General features: G+C 41.7%; 2 protein-coding genes across 2 annotated transcripts in view; one reads left to right on the top strand and one right to left on the bottom strand.

Annotated features, from left to right (window-relative positions):
* The window catches only part of nvl (nuclear VCP like), a 49,326-nt gene extending 36,857 nt beyond the window's left edge, over positions 1-12,469 (top strand). The window contains exons 21-24 of the mRNA XM_037688173.1: positions 2,214-2,290; positions 7,776-7,852; positions 9,624-9,721; positions 12,157-12,469. Coding sequence (XP_037544101.1) covers positions 2,214-2,290; positions 7,776-7,852; positions 9,624-9,721; positions 12,157-12,201 — 297 coding nt within the window. The 3' untranslated portion in view covers positions 12,202-12,469. The remainder of the gene's footprint in view (positions 1-2,213; positions 2,291-7,775; positions 7,853-9,623; positions 9,722-12,156) is intronic.
* Positions 12,470-15,803: 3,334 nt separating this feature from the next.
* degs1 (delta(4)-desaturase, sphingolipid 1) lies at positions 15,804-21,423 on the bottom strand. The gene is made up of 3 exons (XM_037688163.1): positions 21,199-21,423; positions 18,934-19,676; positions 15,804-16,339 (listed from the first exon to the last, which is right to left on the bottom strand). Exons 1-3 carry the CDS (start codon positions 21,278-21,280, stop codon positions 16,193-16,195), a joined length of 972 nt encoding a protein of 323 aa, XP_037544091.1. The 5' UTR covers positions 21,281-21,423; the 3' UTR covers positions 15,804-16,192.
* Positions 21,424-21,609: the final 186 nt, after the last annotated feature.

Below are 21,609 nucleotides of genomic sequence, written 5' to 3'. Positions count from 1 at the left end.
TCTTAACAATCTTCTAAACTCTTAAACCTACGTAATTTTAACAACATTAATATTTGTACTGTACCGTACTGTAAAATTTTATGGGTATTCACCAGCTCTGCAGACCAGCAGCTCAGTTCTGGTCGGGCTCGGTTCCAGTTCGACAGACCTACCCTGCAGTGACGAAGCCCACCGCCCCGTCCAGGTTGATGTGACGTGGATAATTGAGCTTCAGGATTATTTGCGACTTTCCTCCCAGTTCTGTGTGCTTAATAGATGGGTCGTTACTTCTGACTTTGCGTTGCTAAACTTTTCCTCCATTTCGGCAGAAAGCAGTAGCCAAAAGCACTGTTGGTTTCTGGGTAGTGTAGTTCTTTTGACTGGCATTACAGTATTTTTTTTTTTCATTTATCCTTTATTTATACAGGTAGTCTCATTGAGTCACAAGAACTCATTTTCAAGAGAGGCCTGTGTTTGGGAGCAGATGGTGGGGGTTACACAGTTGCCCCAATCTAGGACCCTTGCTCATGGGCCCAAAGTGGGGCAAATGAGGGTGGAGGCAGGTGTGGGTGTTTCACCTTTTCCACCCACATTTTGACATTGACGGTACCGCGAGTTGAACCTGCGACTTTCCAATCACAGGCCCATCTTCTCTAGCTTCTGCGCCACCACTCCCCCTAAATAGTATAGGCTTATTGAAAGAAAACTACAAAATGGCTGTGCCTGTCCGAAGTTTTTTTTTTTTTTTTTTTACTTTTTATCCCATACTATCCCAATCATCTGAGTAATATTAAAGTTGACAATCGTGTGTCGTGTACAGTCTTACGTTAAAAACCCGCAAAAGAGCGAGTCCGCGAAAGTTGAACAGCGAAGTAGCGAGGGACTACTTTATTGAAAATTCTTTGTTGTGACTCGTGCCGGCATGGATCACAAATATCTCATGAACTACTAGATGGACTTTAATGAAAACAACAAAGTCCATGCTTAATAATCCAGGTATACAATCCAACATTTTTAAGTCAGGTCATCTGGACAGTTTCTTTTTTTGTGCTGAAATGTTTCGCCTTTGATCCGGAATCACAAGCAGAACTGGTTTGTTCCACTTTAGAGTAAGCTGTTGGAGGAAGAATCAGTTTTGTTGTGTGTTTCCTTGACTGATGAAGCCTTCCGGATCGAAGGTGAAACGTTTCAGCACAAAAAAAGAAACTGTCCAGATGACCTGACTGAAAAATGTTGGACTTTAATGAAACTTTCAGAAAGTATTCATTGATTAGCTTTTAGTCAGCCAAATTCAAAATGGCTGCCACAGCCAACTGACATTAGATAACAACAACAAAAAATTACAACTCAGCCAGTTTTACAGATACTCAGATAAAATTTGATGTGGTAGTAACAGACCATTATTCTCAACACGTACTCTGAGCAGTACACATTGTACAAACTTTTTGGATTAAACTTTGGCAATAATTGTTGGAGTCAACTATGTCTGCAAAATTTCTCATGAACCACTGAAGAGATTTTTTTATGAACCCAACAGTTCAGGCTGCTGTTGTTACGTCATATTGTTTTACATTATTAGTGTTTATCGTATATCTTAGATCTTTTAGCATACTGTTTGGCGTCTGTTTAGTGTATATCTTAGATCCTTATTTACTGTTTCTTTTTATACTTTATATTTTGCTACTTTTGGGTGTGACTGGGACTCTGTTCCACCTCATGTACCACATGTGATGGAAACGACAATAATGTTGACTTGAACTTGAACTTTAACTCTAAATGGCTGCCACAATCTGTCAGCGTTAGCCAACACAAATATAAATGGAAGAAGATCTATAACTGTTAAACATACAGGTATTGAGCTAAAGTTTGATGTGGTAGTAGCTGGGAGTCATTCACAGTACATACGCTGAGAGCTAACATATTGTGCAATGTTTGAAGTAAGGCACAAAATTGAACAAGACAATATTTTCAAGTTTGGCACAGCTGAAACAAATATTACTTCATGTGTTTGTGACACACCAAATTAGAAAAGGAAGTTTTAAGTTTAATTTGTCACAAATTTTTATTTGGGGTGTCAGAAAATATCCCATCAAAAAACTGCCACATGACAATTTGTTCAATTGGTTTCAGAGGTTACCACATCTTGACGTCTCTCAACAACAACCATGAATGGTTTTATGAATGACAGAAAATTAATGTTTGAATGCTTTTGATTGTATGTTTGTATGTTACAGGGTGGGACCAAACCTCAGCTGGAGCAGGATGTCAGTCTTGAACAGGTTGCCTTTGATGAACGCTGTGATTGCTTTTCGTAAGTTTCAGCTAGAAACAGCAGCTCATTTATTTGTTTTATTTCAACCGTTTGTATCCACAATTTCATCTTTTCATTAACTACTCAAAGTTCTTGACCGTAGGTGAGAGTAGGAACAGAGACCAACTGGTAAACCGAGAGCTTTTCCTGGCAGCTCGGCTCCACCACAGCGGACTAGTACAGAGTGTACTGGTCACTCCACTACAGTGTAGAGCCACTCCATTCTTCCATCATTTATGAACAAACTCCCAAGATATTTGAACTCCTCCACTTAAGGCAGTACCTCACTCCCAACCCGGAGAGGGCAAACCACACTTTTTTGACATGGAACATGACCTCAGATTTGGATGGGCTGATTGTCATCCCAGCCATTTCATACTCTGCTTCAAATCGCTCCAGTGACAGCTGGAGTTCACGGCACAATGACACGAATAGGACCACATCATCCTCAAATAGCAAAGACAGAATCCTGAGGTCACCGAACTGTACTCCCTCTGCCCCCTGACTGCATCAAAAACCTGTCCATAAAAGCTGTGAACATAATCTGTGACAACAGGCAGCCCTGGTGGAATCCAACTCCCACCCTAAAGGGGTCCTACTTACTGCCGGCAATGCGGACCAAACTCTCACACTGCTTGTATAGGGCCAGAATAGCCGGTAGCAACAGACCTCTAATCTCATACTCACAGAGCTTCCCCCACAGTGTACCTCAAGAAACATGGTCAAATGCCTTCTCCAAGTTCACAAAACACATAGAGGCATCATGAGCAAACTCCCTTGCCCCCTCAAGGACCCTAGTGAGGGTAAAGAGTTGATCCAATATTCCATGGCCAGGACGGAACCTGCATTGTTCCTCCTGAATCTGAGATTGGATCATTGATTGGACTCCCTTCTCCAGCACTCCTGAATAGACCTTACCAGGGAGGCTAAGGAGAGTGATGCCCCTAAAATTGGAGCACACCCTCCAGTCTCCCATTTTGAAGAGGAGAACCACCACTCCAGTCTGCCAATCCAGTGGTACTGCCCCCGATGTTCATGCAATGTTGCAAAGGTGTGTCAACCAAGACAGCCCCACAACATTCAGAGACTTATGGAAATCAGGGCGAATCTCGTCCACCCCTGGAGCCCTGCTGCCGCTGAGCTTTTTAACTACCTTGGTAACCTAGCCATCTGATTGAACTCACTGCCAGGTAGTGATCAGTTGATAGCTCAGCTCTTTTCTTCATCCAAGTGTCCACATTCTTTTTAGGCCTCCTTTAAACTTGATGAATTCCCCCATTTTACCCACCTAAACAAATGGCGTGTCTGGATCACAGCAAAATTGGAAAACATCTTCAGAGTGAAGGCATCCATGATGCTGCTGTGCTTTTTGGTTTTTCCTGCTTTATTTCTGCATCTATACCCTCACCTTGGCATGACTCTGGAAGCACATCAGAGTTTTTCCATGGCATCGTTAAATCTGAAAAGAAGAAATACTTCTCCCAAATCATTGCTTCAAACAGTCATAGTCCCCATGTTCTTTTTAATACAGTAAATTCCATTTTAAACATGCCTCAGTCTGCCAGCATGGAGGCCTCTGTTGACATCTGCAACGACTTTACCAGATACTTTGCTGATAAAGTAGAGTTGATTAGGTCATCCATCCTCCAGTCCACAACTGACCCCTCTGTCTTTGTCCCTTGCTCAGCTGTCTTCAAACAGTTTGAACCCATTTTACTCCCATTTCTAAACAAAGTCATTGGTCAGATGAAACCCTCTGGTTCCCCCACTGACCCCATTCCTGCGTCGTTTTTCAAACAAGTTCTACCCACGATTGGACCCTCTGTTCTTACTATTATAAATAGTAGTATTGTGACAAGTGTGGTTCCCGATGTTTTCAAACATGCAGTAGTTCATCCGTTAATTAAGAAACCTGGACTTGACCCTTCGACTTGCTCAAATTTCAGACCAATCTCAAAACTTCCCTTCCTGTACAAAATCCTGGAGAAAATAGTTTTCATTCAATTAAAAAAGTTTTTGATTGAGAACAGAATTTTTGAGATTTTTCAATCTGTTTTAAGCAACTCCACAGCACTGAAACAGCTTTAGTAAGGGTTTGTAACAATATTATGATATCAAATGATTCTGGTCAATTTGTGGTACGCGTGCTCCTGGACCTTACTGCTGCTTTTGATAATGTTGACCACAGTATCCTTATATCACGGCTAGAACAGTGGGTTGGGATCACAGGTGCTGCATTACAATGGTTCCGCTCATACCTGAGTGGCAGGAATTTTTGTGTCAAGGTTGGTAATAATGTGTCTGCCTCATTACCTCTTTCTTGCAGGGTCCCACAAGGTTCGATTCTTGGACCCCTTCTGTTCTCACTTTATTTGCTCCCACTGGGGTCCATCCTGAGGAAACATGGTCTTTCATTCCATTGCTATGCTGATGACTGCCAGATCTACCTGCCTGTGAAACCAACAAGTGTTTGCTCCATTCACCCTCTGTTAAAATGTCTGGACGACATTAAGGCCTGGATGGCTTCAAATGTCTTAAGTTTTAACAATGAGAAGACTGAAGTCATTGTCTTTAGCCCTAGCTCAACTGCCGCCACTGATCCTGTCAACCTGGACTCTCTTCAGCCATATCTGAAGCAGTCTGGTAAAAATCTCGGGATGGTTTTAGACTCTGACTTCAAGTTTGACAAACCAACTATGTTCTGCAGAAAAGCTTCTTCCAACTCAGACAGGTAGCTAAGCTCAAGCCAGTATTGTCCAGACCCGACCTTGAGAAACTAGTCCACGCCTTTGTCACGACCCGATTGGACTATTGCAATGCACTCTATGCTGGGATCAGCCAGGCCTCCATTTCACGTCTTCAGCTCGTCCAGAATGCTGCTGCTCAGCTTTTAACCGGAACTCGTAGGTCTGAACATATTACTCCAGTTCTGTCCTCCCTTCACTGGCTCCCTGTTCGTACGGGGATAGTCTTTAAAATTCTTCTGTTGACCTTCAAATGCTTAAATGGCCTCACACCCCTTTACCTCTCTGAGCTTCTGGAACCTTACGTTCCCTCTCAGGCCCTGAGATCATCTGATCAGCTGCTTTTGGCTGTTCCAAAAACAAGACTGAAGCTCAGAGGAGATCGGGCTTTTCCAGTCATGGGCCCCAAACTCTGGAACAACCTGCCCCCCAACATCAGGCAGGCCACCTCCCTTCCTCACTTCAAATCTCTGCTAAAAACACATCTGTTCTCGCAGGCATTTCACACAGTGTAAATTGATCTAGTGTTTTTTGTTCTGTGATCTTATGTTTTAAATACTTTTTATTAATTCTTCAGTTATTATTATTAGTGTATTGTATTTTTTTCCTCTTTAATTTTACTCCCATTGATTGTTGTTGTTGTTAAGCACTTTGATAACAGGTTCTGTTTTAAATGTGCTCTATAAATAAAGTTGACTTGACTTGACTTTGTCACAATCGTAGTTGTAGCATAGGCATGACACTAATGTGGCCAGGTCAGATTAAATTCTTGACGACCAAGCCACACTATGCAGGCTGCATGTCATGCTGACCCCATGTTTTTTTTACTGTAGTTTATTGTTGTCTGTACTTTATGTTATCTGTCTAAAACAGGTCTCTCTTGTAAATGAGTCCTTGTGACTCAGTGAGATTAACCTGTGTAAATAAAGATTGAATGAATGCTCCTCCAAGACCTTGATACTCTGCTTTCACAATCATAGGCCACCATGACTTCACTTTGGGATCTTTGGACCTGCTCAAACCACTGTGGACCTTGTGTTAATTATTCATTCATTATGAAGAACTTACCAAGGCCTTGCAAAATCATTAAGTTCTGGCTGATTTTTGTTGCGATGTAGCAAGGCTCTGTGTCAAAAGGGTCTTAATTTTCTTTCTTTGTTCAGAAGGCTAAAAACTGAATGAATAATCACCCCACTAAAACAAAAAAAATTGCCAAGTTGTGGATGCTGCAGATCTTCTGTCTTATTTCTTTTTATTCCTTTTTGTTCCTTTTGGGACATAAGATCACTATCATCTGTCTCAACTGGCTTCTGTCACAGGCCACATGCTGTGCTTCACCCCAAGTAAGATTCAACTCCTGCAGCTCTGATGTCACTGTCCTTGACTATGTTGTTTTTAGCCTTCTCTGTTTCCTTTTACCAGTTGGGGTCCAACGCATTGCTACTGTAGGTATACGCTGACTGTCCATCCTCATGACCCAGCCATTTAAGACAACTGTTTTATCTCCACCTTCAAACTGTCACACTTGGTCCTCTGGTATAGACTGTCATCATTAGTCATGCTCATGGGCCAGAATATGCCAAATATTCTCCTCAGAGGGCTGTTGTGAATGCAATCCAGTTTTCTTGTATCAATCTGTTTTACACTCCAATGCTCCAAACTATACAACAAAGCAGATTTAACATCGCTGTGGTACAGCCTCAGCTTGGTTTGGAGGTGATGATGCTTTGACTGACTTTACGGATTTTCTGTAGTGCGGTCTTAAGGTGATTTATCATCATGGTGGCAGGAAATCCATTACTTGGAGCCCGAACACATCATAGCTACATGACGCCGAGGCTACGACAGCGATCAGGACAAGGTCATGGAAACCAACCAAGACACATGAGATTCTTGTAGCTGCAAGCTGACCCATTTAAGAGAGTTGTGGTGAGGATGCAGGAAATGGCAAGAAAAACTTTTTTTAACAAGCATGACACCATCATAGCCTTGACATGAGGGACCTTTTCTAAACTAGCTGTGATCCAGCTAGTGGTAATCCTGTGAGAAGAGGCCCTTAGTTTTCTTTCCAGTTTTGGTGATGACAGATTTCTATTAAATGCTTCCCAGTGTCCAACAATTAATTTGCACCCTCTTTATGTAGCATAAAATTACTTCCTTTTGTTATTTCCACCTGTTTGCAAAAAAGATTTGCCTAATAAACCCAGTGGGGCAGGGGATGCACCATCAACAGTCTGGATCCAGTATCCAGAGTAATGGCTGCTGAGACAATAAGAAAACCTGCACAAAGATTTCATAATAGACAAGCAGCTGCTGTCTATCAATCAATAACCTGACTTCATGCGAATGTTTATCCAAGCAGCTTTGCTCACAATGCATCTATTTTAGCCTTTATTTTGCTTTTTGATGATTTATGATTTATGGTGTTCTCTTTCTCTTGTGCACCTGTTTGTGAATATTTATGACTAGCTGTCACTCAGATGTATTCAGTCTAAGGGAATATAGAAATTAAATGTCCAAAAACGTTAGACGTTAAGTAGTCAGTACACCCATGACCATCTTGATGCATGTCATTTATATTTTCTATGGTAAGCCAAAACGTTATCACAGTAAGCACAAATTTAACCAGGTCTCTCTTGAAAAAGAACATTTAAATCTCAAAGACTGGTACTTAGATAAATAAAGAGTATAAGTAGAATTTACAGCCATCACTGTTGTGCTCTGTTTTGTTTTTGATGCAGTGGCGCTGATCTGACAGCATTAGTGAGGGAAGCATCTGTGAACGCCCTGAAGGCCTACCTGAAGTCCCAGAACTGTGGTAACAATTTACTTCCTCTGTGTATAACTCTTTGTGAACATAGACTGTTTGGTGGCCAGACTTGTCGCTAAAGTCCATCTTTAGCCTTCAGCGTGCAACTGGATTGTAAATACATGTCTGAACTGCCTCAGTTTACATTAAAAATGTTTGAACTAAAATCACCTTGGAGGTTGTTTGGATCCCTTTTATCCACATACATTTTATGGTTTGAACACAGTCTGTCCTGAGCCCAAGTGTAGGACTACTGAACTGATGTGGCCTCACACAAGTAGCCAGTTGAGGCAGATGGCTGCACATCCTTAGCCTGGTTCTGACGGAGAATCCAAAAATAAAAAACAAAACAACTTGATTTCTATTCTGTAGACGGAGACGTTTTGTATCCCATCTGGGTAGCTTTCTCAATTTGACAAAACTTTAAGGTGTGGAGTTCAAAGCGTTTTAACTGCACATGAAGCTCCATTATGTAAGCTTGAGTCACATTCAGATTAATCTGCACACATCTCGTGTGTGTAGGAGTTGATTTGGTGCAAAAATCAACACATCAGTTTTCTTTTAAAAATCTCCACCAAACAGTTGTGTAGAATAGTGATGATGTTTATGTAGTCTGTAGGGTTTAAGGAAGATTAAATTTTTGTACTATAAGAGAAGCAATGACTAAATAAACTGAATTGCTGTTTCACTGGACACAAAGGAAATGTAGAGAAAGAAAATAATAAGACTGAGAATACACCCCTGAGGCCCCCCGTGTGTCATAGAAGCCAGAGCAGCAGAAGCACTTTTGTTCTGTTAACAGTAGGAACAAAAGAACTTTCTGTTACAAAAACGGGAAGTAAACCAGTTATGAGCTACACCAGAAATCCTCACCCAACTTTGACCAATAAGAACGGTGTGGCTGAAGTTTAGACTTTAGATCTGAAGCTGTTTGCAAAAATATATTTAGTCTTTAATTTGTTATTTCAGCTTGTTTGGCTTATTTTTTGATGCTGTGACAGGTTTTAAATGTACTGGTACATACCGTATTTTCCACCGTACATGTTGATCCACCCTGTAAGTCGCACCAGTCCAAATTTGTCTAACAAAGTAGAAAAATCCATAAATACGTTGCTTCACCGTATACGTCATCTATTATGCATCACCGCTGACAACCTGGAAATGTGGGCCGGTGTTGTGCCAAAGATCGATTGGCTGCCAAATGGTGGCCACGGGAGCGTGCACGGGAGGAATTTAACACAAATTTAACAAGATTAACACTTAAAAACAAGTATTTGTTTGCTTGAAATTATAGTAAAGGTGTGTCTCAGTTGAACTTTTACTTAATAAATGCACCTCAATGGTCAAATCAATGCATTTTGCCAGGGCAGCGCAGCGAAATGAAGCTGATTTGACGGTTGCTCCAGGCGAGCTGGGCCAAGGGGAGAGGCTATGGCAAGCCGGCTGTGTCATTAATAGCCACTTTTACCTATTACATGACACAACGGCATGCCATACAACTCGAGTGCCATATAGCAGCTGAAAATGGTAGTGTCCAATATTTTCAGTCAGAATGAATGAAAACGGTCATATCTCAGACAAAAATTTGTTTATAAATATGGGAAAAATCCATAAATACATCGCTTCGGCGTATAAATCGCAGGACATGCAAATTATGTGAAAACTGGCCGAAAAATACGGTAATGTAACCTCCCCCCTAGAGTCCACCCTAAAACTGGACCTGACTGGTGTCTCTGAGCTGCCTCTGATCTCAGCTCAGTTTGTTTGCCATTTCTCGCAGGTCTCACGTACTCCTCCGACTCCACCGCTGACATCAGAGTGAGCCGGCAGAACTTTGAAGACGCCTTCAGGACAGTTCGACCGTCCGTGTCCAAAAAGGTAATAAAATGAGCTGTGTTTACTCAGTTGCACCACTCAGATTGTGTGTGGGACTTTGGAAGCAGCGTGTTTGTTTTTTACAACTAAATGAGGGTAAATAAAAAAGAGGACGTCTTATTTGGCATTGAATTTTACATTTGATCTCGATCATGATTGCTGTGGCGTCCAGGATGAAGTTAGTTTATGAAGCAGGCACTTCTGTCATGTACCTGCTCTCAGATTACTGCAGAGCTTCCAGGAGAGCTGGTCTGACTTGTCTCTGCAGCTACCACACACTGTCTTCACACAACCAGAGGCAGTACCAGGCCAGGGCACACGTGCTGCTAAAGCTTCTCAGCTTTTCAGAGTTCTTCTTTTTGTTTCCTCTTTTGGAGCTTCTCTCATGTGGTTTAGTGTTTTAAGAGAACAAAGCCCAGCTCTAAAAAGACAGGACGTAACTTCTGAGCTTTTATTTAAGGTTGTGATTTTTATTAAGTAAACCTTTTTGAAGCGGTTGTGTGAAGTACCAAAAGGTTGTAATCATTTTACTTATCTGCAAAAATCAGGAGCTTGTTTGAGTTTTAGGGACATTTCTTTATTGACCAGGTTAACAAAAAGCTGCTCAGAATGTACCAAATAGAGATTTTTTTAAAGAATATTCCAGCTGTTTTGAAGTGTGGTTCTGCTGAAAAAGTTTGAACAAAAATTATCTAACCTGTTATGGATAGTTTTAAACAACCTCAGTTTGGATAAATAGAGTTTAACTAACAGCTAGTCTGAACGTAGCACCAAAGTTAGCAAAGTCCATGCTCAATAATCCAGGTATACAGTCCAACAATTTTCAGTCAGGTCATCTGGACAGTTTCTTTTTTTGTGCTGAAATGTTTCACCTTCCATCCAGAAGGCTTCATCAGTCAAGGAAACACACAACACAAAACTGATTTTTCCCCCAAAACAGCTTAGTCCAAAGTGGAACAAACCAGTTATGTTGGTGCTAAGATGGTGTCTTTGGCTCGGGTTTGTTCCACTTTGGAGTAAGCTGTTTGGGAGAAGAATCAGTTTTGTTGTGTGTTTCCTTAACTGATGAAGCCTTCTGGATGGAAGGTGAAACATTTCAGCACAAAAAAAGAAACTGTCCAGATGACCTGACTGAAAAATGTTGGGTAGCACCAAAGTGGATTTTATTAGTCTTAAAACATCTCCATCTTTCAAAATGCCATAATATCCATCCTTCTGTCCATCTATCCATCCATCTATCCATTCATCATCTTCTGCTTATTCCAAAGTCAGGTCTCAGGGGCAGCATCTTGAGCAGGGAGGCCCAGACATCTCTTTCCACAGCACCTCTTCCAGATCTTCTGGGAGGACACCAAGGAGTTCCCAGACCAACAGAGAGACGTAGTCTTTCCAGCTTGTCCTGGGTCTTCTCCCAGTTGGACATGCCCAAAGCACTTCCCTAGGGAGGCACCAAGGGAGCATCTTTACCAGATGATGCCCGAACCACTTCAACTGGCTCCTCTCAATGTGGAGGAGCAGTGGTTCTACTCTGAGTCTCTCCTGACAACTGAACTTCTCTTCCTATCTCTAAAGGAGAGTCCAGCTACCCTGCAGAGGAAACTCATTTCAACCTCCTGTATCCACAATCTCATTCTTTCAGTCACTACCCAGAGTTCATGACCATAGATGAGGGTAGGAACATAGACTGACCAGTAAACAGAGAGCTTTGTCTTACAGCTCACCTCTTTCTTCACCACAACAGACCGGTACAGAGTCCACAATACTGCAGATGTTGCACCAATCCATCTGTCAGTCTCTCGCTTCATTCTTCCCTCACTCGTGAACAAAACCCCGAGATACTTGAACTCCTCCACTTGAGGCAGAACCTCACCCTCGACCTGAAAATGCCATAATAGTTCACTATTAAACACTATTTACAAAAATGTTTACATCACCATCCGTTTAACATTAACCAAACATTTGAAGATAATTCTGTGTGAAATAGTGTCAGTTGATAGATGCAGCATTTTCATAAAACAATTTTAGAAAACTTCTGCTCAGATATTTGTGCAACGTGAAACTGATGGCAATTTTGAATAGTTTTGTTTGAATGAACCGCTATGAAATTTTGCAGACTGGCATTAGTTTCAAGGCAGCAGCAATCCACTTTGTAACTGGGTCAGCTTGGATAGTATGCCTTTAGGTCAGTCGGGCAGAGCAGACCCAAAGCCAACCGTTGTCATCCCAGAACTTTTAAAACTATCTACAACAGGGAAGATATTAACGTTTGTAACTTTTCCTCAGGACCTTGACTTTAAAATGGCTGGAATATTCCTTTAAATGCTCATAACGTGTGCTTGGAGTGTTTTAGTTGGCTAGAAACGTGCCCTTCTTGGCGGTCTTGTTAAGATCCAGTTTTATGAGGAATGCTTATTGAGCTGACTGTGTTTCCTGTACAGGACCAGGTGATGTACGAGCTGCTCCGAGAGTCCCTCAGCAGATGACCACCAAACCAAACCACAGACGGCACCAGAATCGTTTTGTTCATGGATCTCACTGTGGACGAATCATAAAACATGTTTTTTCCTTAATGTACGACTCCAACTTTTATTCAGTTCAGTTTGCTTATATGGCACCAAATCACCACAGAAGTCATCTCAGGACCGAACAGAAACATTCACACATCAAAATGTGATTAGCAACATTATCGAAGGAAGCCAGCACTGCTTTGTCTTCACTTCATCACGGTCTCCCATCCTGAGCAAGCACAAAGGCAACAGTGGAAAGGAAGAACTCCCTCGTAGCAGGAAGAAACCTCCAGCAGAACCAGGCTCAGGACGAGTGGTCATCTGCTTCGACCAGCTGGTTTGAGAGGACAGGAAGGAGAGACGGACTCAGAATGGCAGGTCCAGAAAGGAGGCGAGCAGGTCTTCCTCTGGGAGGAAAGACGACACACTTCTTCTAACACGTCTTTATTCTGTGGTGTTCAGGGACATCCTTTCCGCCGTTCTCCTCATTTGTTTTCACCCCGTCCCCTTCAAGTGTTCCAGCTCCACAGGGTTGAGCGCACAGCCGTGTTCTGCTCCGACACCTTTAACATCTGCACTGATGCAGCTGGAGTTTCTGCTGTGAACTGTACCCTGCCTCTGCCGTCCTACAGGCTCTGCTCCACAGGTCTTTGTTCTCACTACATCTACAAACTTTACATTAAAGTCCTTTGGACCTCTGGCAAGCAGAGAAACACATCTACGTTCTTAAAATACGTTGAGCTGTTAAACCGAAACAAGCACCTTTAAAACCTACTGGAACAAGCGTCGGACCCAAACTGCTCATTATACGCCTGACGACAAACTCCTTTTGTTGGAGGAAAAAAACTCGACGTTTACTCAAATAAACCACATGCACACATGGCTCTATTTTACTTTTTATTCTATACAGATCTAGGATCAGTTCACATCAATATGCATTAAATGTATACACATGAAGGCCGCTTGCTTCTGTCCCCATCAGCTGGACACGGTTTCAGTCCTGGAAGCCAGCTGTGGTCTCATGGCCCTCCTGGCCTTCACAGATTCGGTCCATGGGCATCTCCAGGATAAGAGAGTGTTTTGGAGACATTTTGTTTGTTTTAAGAGAAAGAATGTTAGTAATATTATGTCCTTAACTCCATAACCTCTGACCAAAATCCTGACACTTATTTTAAATGTTTTAATCTCGACTGACCCATAATACGTCCATCTTTCAACTGGTCTGATGGCACCAGTCAGAGCGTCTCCATTTATTTTAGAATATTCAGTAGAAATCACCGTACATGATGCGTCTAATAATCATTGGTTTGTCAAAGCATCCGGTTGTAAACGAGTCATAAATACTAATTATAGACGCACTTCATCCAGAAAACAATAAATCACAACTAAGTTTAAACGTTATGTACTGCTGACACTATGAAAATACTAAAACATATAAAATGATTATATCTGAGCTATAAATACATAAAATATGATGAGAGCCTACAGGAAAGGTCGAATATAAAATTTGAACGTTTTGGTGCTAAAGTTAGTTTCTAAAATAAGTCATTGTTTTTGTGAGGACAGAAACCAGTGGATTGTACTGTGTTTCTGTGGTTTGTTGATGGACGGAGTGCCTCCCAGTTTAATTACCTGAATGTTGTTGATGGGATCCAATTTTTTAGAGACTCCTAGTGTAACATGTACAGGTAATTAACCATGTAGTGTTGAAGCCAAGAATACCTGCTGTGATTAATTTGGTTTTACCACAACATTTACATGTTGTCCATAGTTGCCAGCATCAGTCTTGATTCCTAATCTAGAGATAATTGAGGTGTTGTCCTAAAAAATAAACATGTAAATCTGTTTCGAAGCCTCTCTCAGCTTCTGTACTGTGGTTTTGATGCTTTTTCTCCAGACTTTAAAACACCAGGGACCTTTGGACGAGTTCAACGACATTTCTCTGCATCTTAAATGTATTGACTGAACCTGAACTAAATGTTTTTTCTGTAGATGCCGTTGCATCGACAAAAGGCTCGACTTGCATCGTCTTAACACGGGATCTGTGCGATGAATCAAAAGATGGCTCGAGTTTTGAAACAAAGATGATTCTTACATTTGTTTTATTGCCTTTAGGTTTACAATACTGCATGAAATGAGAGGACGGGCAGGTCAGGAGCAGGTTTCAGTTAAAAAAACAGAAACCACCTGGAACTACAGGAACAGGTAAAAACAAGTATTAAACAGACAAATGTGCTCAGGTGAGCAGCTCAGCCTCAAGTCTCTTCTAGCTGCTGTGAATTAAAAAAGGCATTTCAGACACACAGGAGGTTAATATTCAGGTTACAAGTCAAGTTCAAATGGTCTGAGCATGAGAAAAAAACTCAATGTGAAGAACCCAAAGTCTGGTCACAGACAGGTGTAAGTATCTGTGGAGTGACAGACGGATCATGATGGTCCTACCTGATGCTTTGTGCTGTAAAGAATGCATCAGAAGCTGTTTCCCTGCAGCTGAAGACAATAAAACATTAACAGAAACATGACTCGGTGTTATGCTACATTTTGACTTCCTATCGTGTAACATCTTTTCACAATAAAAGCCAGCGCACTTGTTGGAGACGTCTCCGAGATTTACAGACCAACGTGTTCGTTCCAGACGGGTCTGCAACCTTTAACCTCCTCACTAAACTTTGTTCAGAGCCAACACGCTCTTAAAGCTTGAAATAAAGAGCTCGTTAGGTGAAAACACATGTTCAAAACTTGTTTTATGAAACTGGAGATCTAAAGTCATGTACTGGTACAAAATGTAATTTAAACACTGAACCATGTGAGTCCTGTACATTTATGAATAATAAATAAAGTGGTAACTTTGAAATGATAAAACACCTGAAAAATACTACTTTAATATGACTTTACATTCTCTTAATATAATTAATTTGAATCTTTTTATCAGTGATGCTGCTGTACTTTGTTCTCTGAATGGTTCTGCACACTTTAGTGAAACGCCGTGTTCTGATGACTCGTACAAACTGCAGCGTCCTCTCAGCACACGGTCTGAGGTTCACACGGTCTTCCATGTGTTCAAGGTGTTCACGGTTTCCACACATTTCAGAGAAAGATCAGATTGTGTGGCTGGAAACTGGATTAATAATCTGGCTCCTTGTTTTATTAGACTGTTGTCACAGAATTGGACTCACATCTTGGACAGAAACTAAAACGAGTGTTTCAGTGGAGGCTGTAAAGATGTTTTAATGATTTTTGGTCAAAGACAGGTCGACGGCTGCGTGTGGCCCCCGGGCCGCAGCTTGCAGACCCCTGGCTGAACGAACGTTGCTGAAGCGGTTTATTAAATCTGTTTTTAAGCCTATAAAAATAGATGTGTGTTACAGTGTATGCACAGTGTGTTTGAAAGCATTAAGGCATATTTAGGCCCTAAAATAAACTCCTCTGTACTCAGCCCCTCTTCACAGATTTTATCATTTTATCTTTAAAGTGAGGTTGTGTGAAGGGATCAGAAAGGAGCTGACACGAGTCTAAAGTTAACACCCAAGTTTTATCATCTAAAGACCAATTGAAGTTTTAAAGAGATGTGAGCAGATTGAAGTTGGTTTTCATATTTTACTTTAGGATCAGTTTAATATTTATGGATTACTGTGCAGAAAACTGAAGCAAAGTGTGACAAAGTGTTCAGCTGCACAACCCCACTTCCAAAATACCTGGAATAAACTGAACAGTGAATATAATCTGTTTTTTTGATCCAACCAAAACCTCTGTACAAATACTTTAATTCTCAGTCCAGCACCATATGTTGCTTTGTTTGGACTCATCATTTATTCTTAAATTGTCCTCTTTTCTGCGTACAGTCTGTCCCAGACCCCTCCAAACAACACTCACCCTGTTTGTACAAGCTGAACATTCACAGAAACTCATTCATTCTGCCGTTAGAAAGGTGAGCAGGGCAGCTTTAGTTCAGGGAGGCTCAGAGAAGCTACTCCTGTTTGACGTCTCCCTTCAACTTCCTCTTGATCCGGGAGTACGGGCTTAGCGTGTCATCCATGATGAAGTCGTACAGGACCCTCACCCAGGACGTGTACTGAGGCAGGTCGTCGTAATACTCCGATGCTATTTCCTTCACCTGCAAAGGAAAAAGTTTTAAATACGGTCATGATGCTGTTTAGACTTTATTTTACCGAGCACCCTGGGTTCATAACACGGGATTGGAGACACCAAGTCACAACAGAAGTCGTCTCAGGGCACTAAACATTATTTATCTGAGGAGCAGACTGCTCTGAGATCAACTCCATCACAGAACTCTCATCTTGAGCAAGCATGAAGGCGACAGTGGGAAGGAAAAACTCATGAGGAAGAAACCTTTAGCAGAACCAGACTCAGAACAAGCGTCGTCTGCTTCGACCAGCTGGGTTTGAGAGGAACAGATACACAATGGCAGGTCGATCACGTTAAGATAGAAATAGTATCGGATGAAAATTATTCAATTTTAACAATTCATTTAAGGAAATGTGGTCAGTTTGTCCTAGCCTGTAGCAGCATAACTCAGGAAACCCAAACCAACCCTAACTATAGGATTCATCAAAAGGAAAGTCTTAATCCCAGTCTTACAACTGGATAATGTGTCAGCCTCATGGACAGAAACTGGAAGTTGGTTCCACAAGAGAGGAGCCTGATAACTGAAAGATCTTCCTCCCATTCTGCTTTTGGAAACTCTAGGAACCACAAGTAAACCTGCAATCTGAGAGCGAAGTGCTCTGTTAGGAAAATATGGAACAATAAGATCTGTAATATAAGATGGAGCTAGGTTGTTGAGAGCTTTGTAGGTTAGAAGTAAGATTTTGAATTCTATTCTGGATTTGTCAGGGAGCCAATGGAGAGAAGCTAAAACTGGAGAGAATGATCTCTCCCACTAACTCCAGTTAAGACTCTGGCAGCAGCATTTTGGATCAACTGAAGACGTTTTAAAGAAGTATTTGGACACCCAGATAATAAACCATTGTAATAGTCCAGTCTAGACGTGACAAATGCATGGACCAGTTTTTCTGCATCATTTTTGAACTTTCCAAAAGGTGTGTTTGGTGCAGGACCAAGACTGGGTCACCAAAAGAACACCCTCCCCACAGTGAAACATGGTGGCGGCAGCATCATGCTGTGTGTGGAGTTGTTTTTGAGGTCTTGGTGAGAATTATGACGAAAAGTTTCAAAAACTTGTTTAACTTGGGCTAAAAACATTCAAGTGTCCTAGAAAGATGAAACTTGTTTTTCACAATGACAAAGGCCACGAGGACACACTCAGATCAACGAAACGATGACTTTGAGAAGGAGATGAAGGTTTTGGAACGCTGAAATCTAGATGTAAATTTGATGAGAAAATCTGTGGGGAGGAAGATTTACACAACAGTAGGCAAATACTACAAGGTGTGTCAGCTGAGAAGAAGACTCCTGTAGACTGAAGGCTGCAATTAAATCAGAAGATGCTTCAACAAACGTAGTTTAAGGGCGTGCGCGTCGTATGTAAACAGCTTGTTATACCTTTTTATTTTCCCCATAACAGTTGAGCTGTATGGGATTTATATCACAGCAAAGGTTTCAAATGACTGCATTACAAAAAGTTGTGCTTTGTTGTGTTTGTAGATACATGTTGCAACGTCTAGTTGCACAAGTTTAGTCTTTGTTTGCTGCGATCAGTTAAAACTGAAGTGAATTTGCACAAAGCCTTAGTTAGGTTGTGTAATGTCAAATTTACACTCCTAGCACATGTTGAATTTCACTGTAAATTATTGCCCCGTGTCGCTCTGCTGCATGAAAACATCCACTGCAGGAACTATTTGAAGTGAGTAAGATCTTTGATTTTTCCTGTCTTCTTTGCCTTACTGTTGTGTGATAAGGCAGAGACGCCTCAGGTGACGCTGTGAGCTTCATCTGGTTTGTTTGTTGGAGGTTAGCTCAGCCTGGGTTACATTTTCGCATAGGCGGAGCCATCTTACCGTTCGTGACGTCTGTGGTCCCAGACAAACCCATGACCTTTTTGTAGACCAGTTGTCACTTATTCAGAGCGGATTTGTCAACTTGGTGACAACGTATACATGAAGTTGATTTAGATCAACCAGAAAGGTCTGAACAGTTGAACTGTTCTTTGTAGCTGTGAAAGCAACCTTCACATTTTATGTTACTGTGAGCTGTATTAAAAAACAGATAAGAGATCTGTGGTTCTGAATTACGTTAGTAAAATGTACACAGAAAATGTTAAAGCCAGTATCTAACTGGGCTGTGACTGCTGGCAACTGGCTGGAACTGGGTAATGTGAGGGACTCTCCTAAAAGTCTAAAAACTTTTGCCAGGGTTCTCGTTTTCCTTGCACGAGTTGCACAGGCTTGCCACATAAATGTTAACATGTTCAAAACACTCGTGACTCATTTCAACTCAAAATAGACAAACCAGTCTCATGTGCACTTGTTTTGACGCAGCTCTAGTGTGCTTGATGGGAGTTCTTTTCTGACAGAAAACACAGCCAGATCTAAAAACCCTCGTTGGTCACAAACACTCAGAACTCAGTGAGACTGAAAGAGGAAATCCACCCAGTCTCTTACAGTTTTGAGTTGCCAACTAGTCCCAAACAGTCGCAGCCCAGATACTAGAAACAAACTGCTCTTTGTCAGTCACACATGCAGAGGTACAACTCGCTCTGTGTCTCAACCAGACCAGAAATGTACATACCATGGGCAGCCTTCGGCCTGGAATGCTGGGGAAGTCGTGGTGCTCATTGTGGTAGCCCACATTGAAAGTGAGCAGGTTGAGGCAGCCATAGTAGGAGTAGGTTTCATGGCCCTTGAGGAACATGTAGTGTTCAGCAATAAAGTGGCCAGAGATGGGGTGCAAGCCCATTCCCAGCATGGAGCCAGCCAGCATGTAAACCACAGGTTTCGCCCCCCACAGCCAATACAGAAGGACGTCAAAGGTAACTTGTAAGGCCACATTAGTCAGCTCCAGCTGAGTTATAGGTTTGGGGTTGATGCAGAGGGGGCGGATAGCATAAAACAGGGGCTGAAGAATAATCCAGATGAACTTGCGAAAGCGTGTGTAAAAGAACCAGCCTTCAAACTCAGTAGGAACATCTACATCAATACCATCCCCTCCCAGGTAGCGGTGATGGTCGAGGTGATATCGCTTGAAGGACGCAGAGTAAGGTAAGCCGACAGGCAGATTGGCAAACATGGCGAAGTAGCGGTTCCACGTGGCTTTGCTGTTTCCAAAGGCAGTATTGTGTGAAATCTCATGAATGGCAAGGGTCATCGAGTGGTTGATGCAGCTGCCAAACGCATATGCCCAAAACAAAACCCATTTCCAGTCCAAGTCTCTGACCAGGTAGAAAGCTAAAAACTGTATCACCACCATCACGGACACGATCCATTTCAGCCTCAGGTCAGGTCCCATTAAAGACTTGATTTCAGGGTATTTGGCTGTAAGAGAAACAAATGGTTAAATTCAGTGTACATTCTTACACTGGTTAGTGAACAGAAAATCAACATATTCTCTAAATCAGCTGCATATAGATAATGTTCAAGAAGAAACTTTGTGAAATTTCAAAGGGTGCCAGTGCAGCTACCGCTGTACATTTCAACACATCAACTTTTTTTCTCTAAAGCTCAATAATAATTTGGGACTTAGTTTTGAAACAAGCCAAGCTGCTGACGTTATGTTTAAACTGCATATATCAAGTGCAAAGAGAACAAGACAGGGTCACCATCGTAACTAAACGCTTGTCTTATTAAGAGTGCTGTCTCACTCATAATCCTACTGAGAAAAATGCCAGATACAATGGAAGTTAATCAGACCAGCTGCTTTTGGCCGTACCAAAAACCAGGCTGAAGCTCATGGGCCCTAAACTCTGGAACAATCTGCCCATCAACATTCGACAGGCCACCTCAGTCTCTATTTTTAAATCTCTCCTCAAAACACATCTGTACTCATTGGCATTTAACACAGTGTGATTTGATTTAGTATTTCATTGTTTCTCATTGTATTTCATGTTTTTATGCTTTTATTGCAGTAATATGTTGTTATTAATATTTGATGCTGTGATCTTTTTTTGGTAAGCACTTTGATAACAGTTGCTGTTTTACATGTGCTATATAAATAAAAGTGACTTGATGAGTGTGATGGTGCACGTGATGCACACTGGGAGGATTAATGGGGGAAACCTGCAACTCTTGTAGTGAGAGACACAAGTTGAACAAAGACAAAAATTAAACTGTAGATGTGTAAAAACCAGAAAACGTATCAAAACGCAAGTTCAGTGGATTTTCTTTGACTTATTTAATGTTTCTACAGTAAAGTATGTCCGAGCTGCAACGCTCCACTTTGGTTTCCTCTTGTTTCACCAGAATCCTGTAGTTCTGTGCAAAATGTTTTGCATTTCCCAATAAACGTGTCCACACACTGCACCGAGTCACATGCCTTCATATATTATTTATTCTCCTTCTTTGTACAGACTAAATGCCTTGCATATTACTGATTCCAGCGTGTCACGTTTGTCTGCAAAGCTCGTGTCAACAACATTCACGGTGCTCTGCTCAGTCGTCTCTTGGAAACAGGAGGAAAATGTTACTTCAGGGAGTGGCGCTTCTATGAATCAGGACGCACGTACAATAAAATGAGCAGCGCTTCTACTTTACAGGAGTTGGAAATTTGATCGTATTTATAAGCATACATCAGAAACTTGGTGACAGCGTTACCACCATGTAAATAACTACTTTCTTCATTAAACCAAACCGAAGCTAAAACCCCGGCGGAAGTAGGACCGTTAGCTTCATCAAGCAGCTAAAGGAAGACATTTTGTGGCTGAATGACTGCAGGCTCCAGCTCGGCGTCATTGAACGGTGTAGGTAAAGTTACGTTTGCAAACAACTCTGTGAAGGAGTCAGCTTCTTATTTGTTTCTACATCGGGATGAATTTGCTAACGGGCAGCTAACTGAACTCACCCAGGATCTCTTTCCTCCGGTCTGCGTGCGGCTGGTCCGTGTACACCCACTCGTAGTCCTCTCGACTCACTCGATTCCCCATATCGTCTGGATTTTTACAACTTTAACTAAAATAAAATGTTTAAAAGTGGCGAGAAAGGAGATTGGTAAGACTACGCCAACGCATCTAACTTTTTATTTCCCTTCCTCAGCCGAAGCAGACTAACTGACTCGGAGGCTCCGCCTCCTCGCAGCGGCGTCGTCACGTGTTCCGTTACTCTGACGTCACTGAGGAGGCCTCTGGAAGTGCAGCCGCTTACAGAAGTTCCTTTACACCAATTTCATTAAAATACTCACTGTAATACTTGGTTTATAAAGACTATATTATATACATATACATATATATATCTAAATAATTAAAGATCGAAAGGG

Source organism: Nematolebias whitei, chromosome 1, assembly GCF_014905685.2.
Source record: "Nematolebias whitei isolate Nwh7 chromosome 1, NemWhi1, whole genome shotgun sequence".
Taxonomy (NCBI): domain Eukaryota; kingdom Metazoa; phylum Chordata; class Actinopteri; order Cyprinodontiformes; family Rivulidae; genus Nematolebias; species Nematolebias whitei.
The sequence above is the reverse complement of the archived record's forward strand: the minus strand, read 5'-3'. Positions and strand labels throughout refer to the sequence as shown.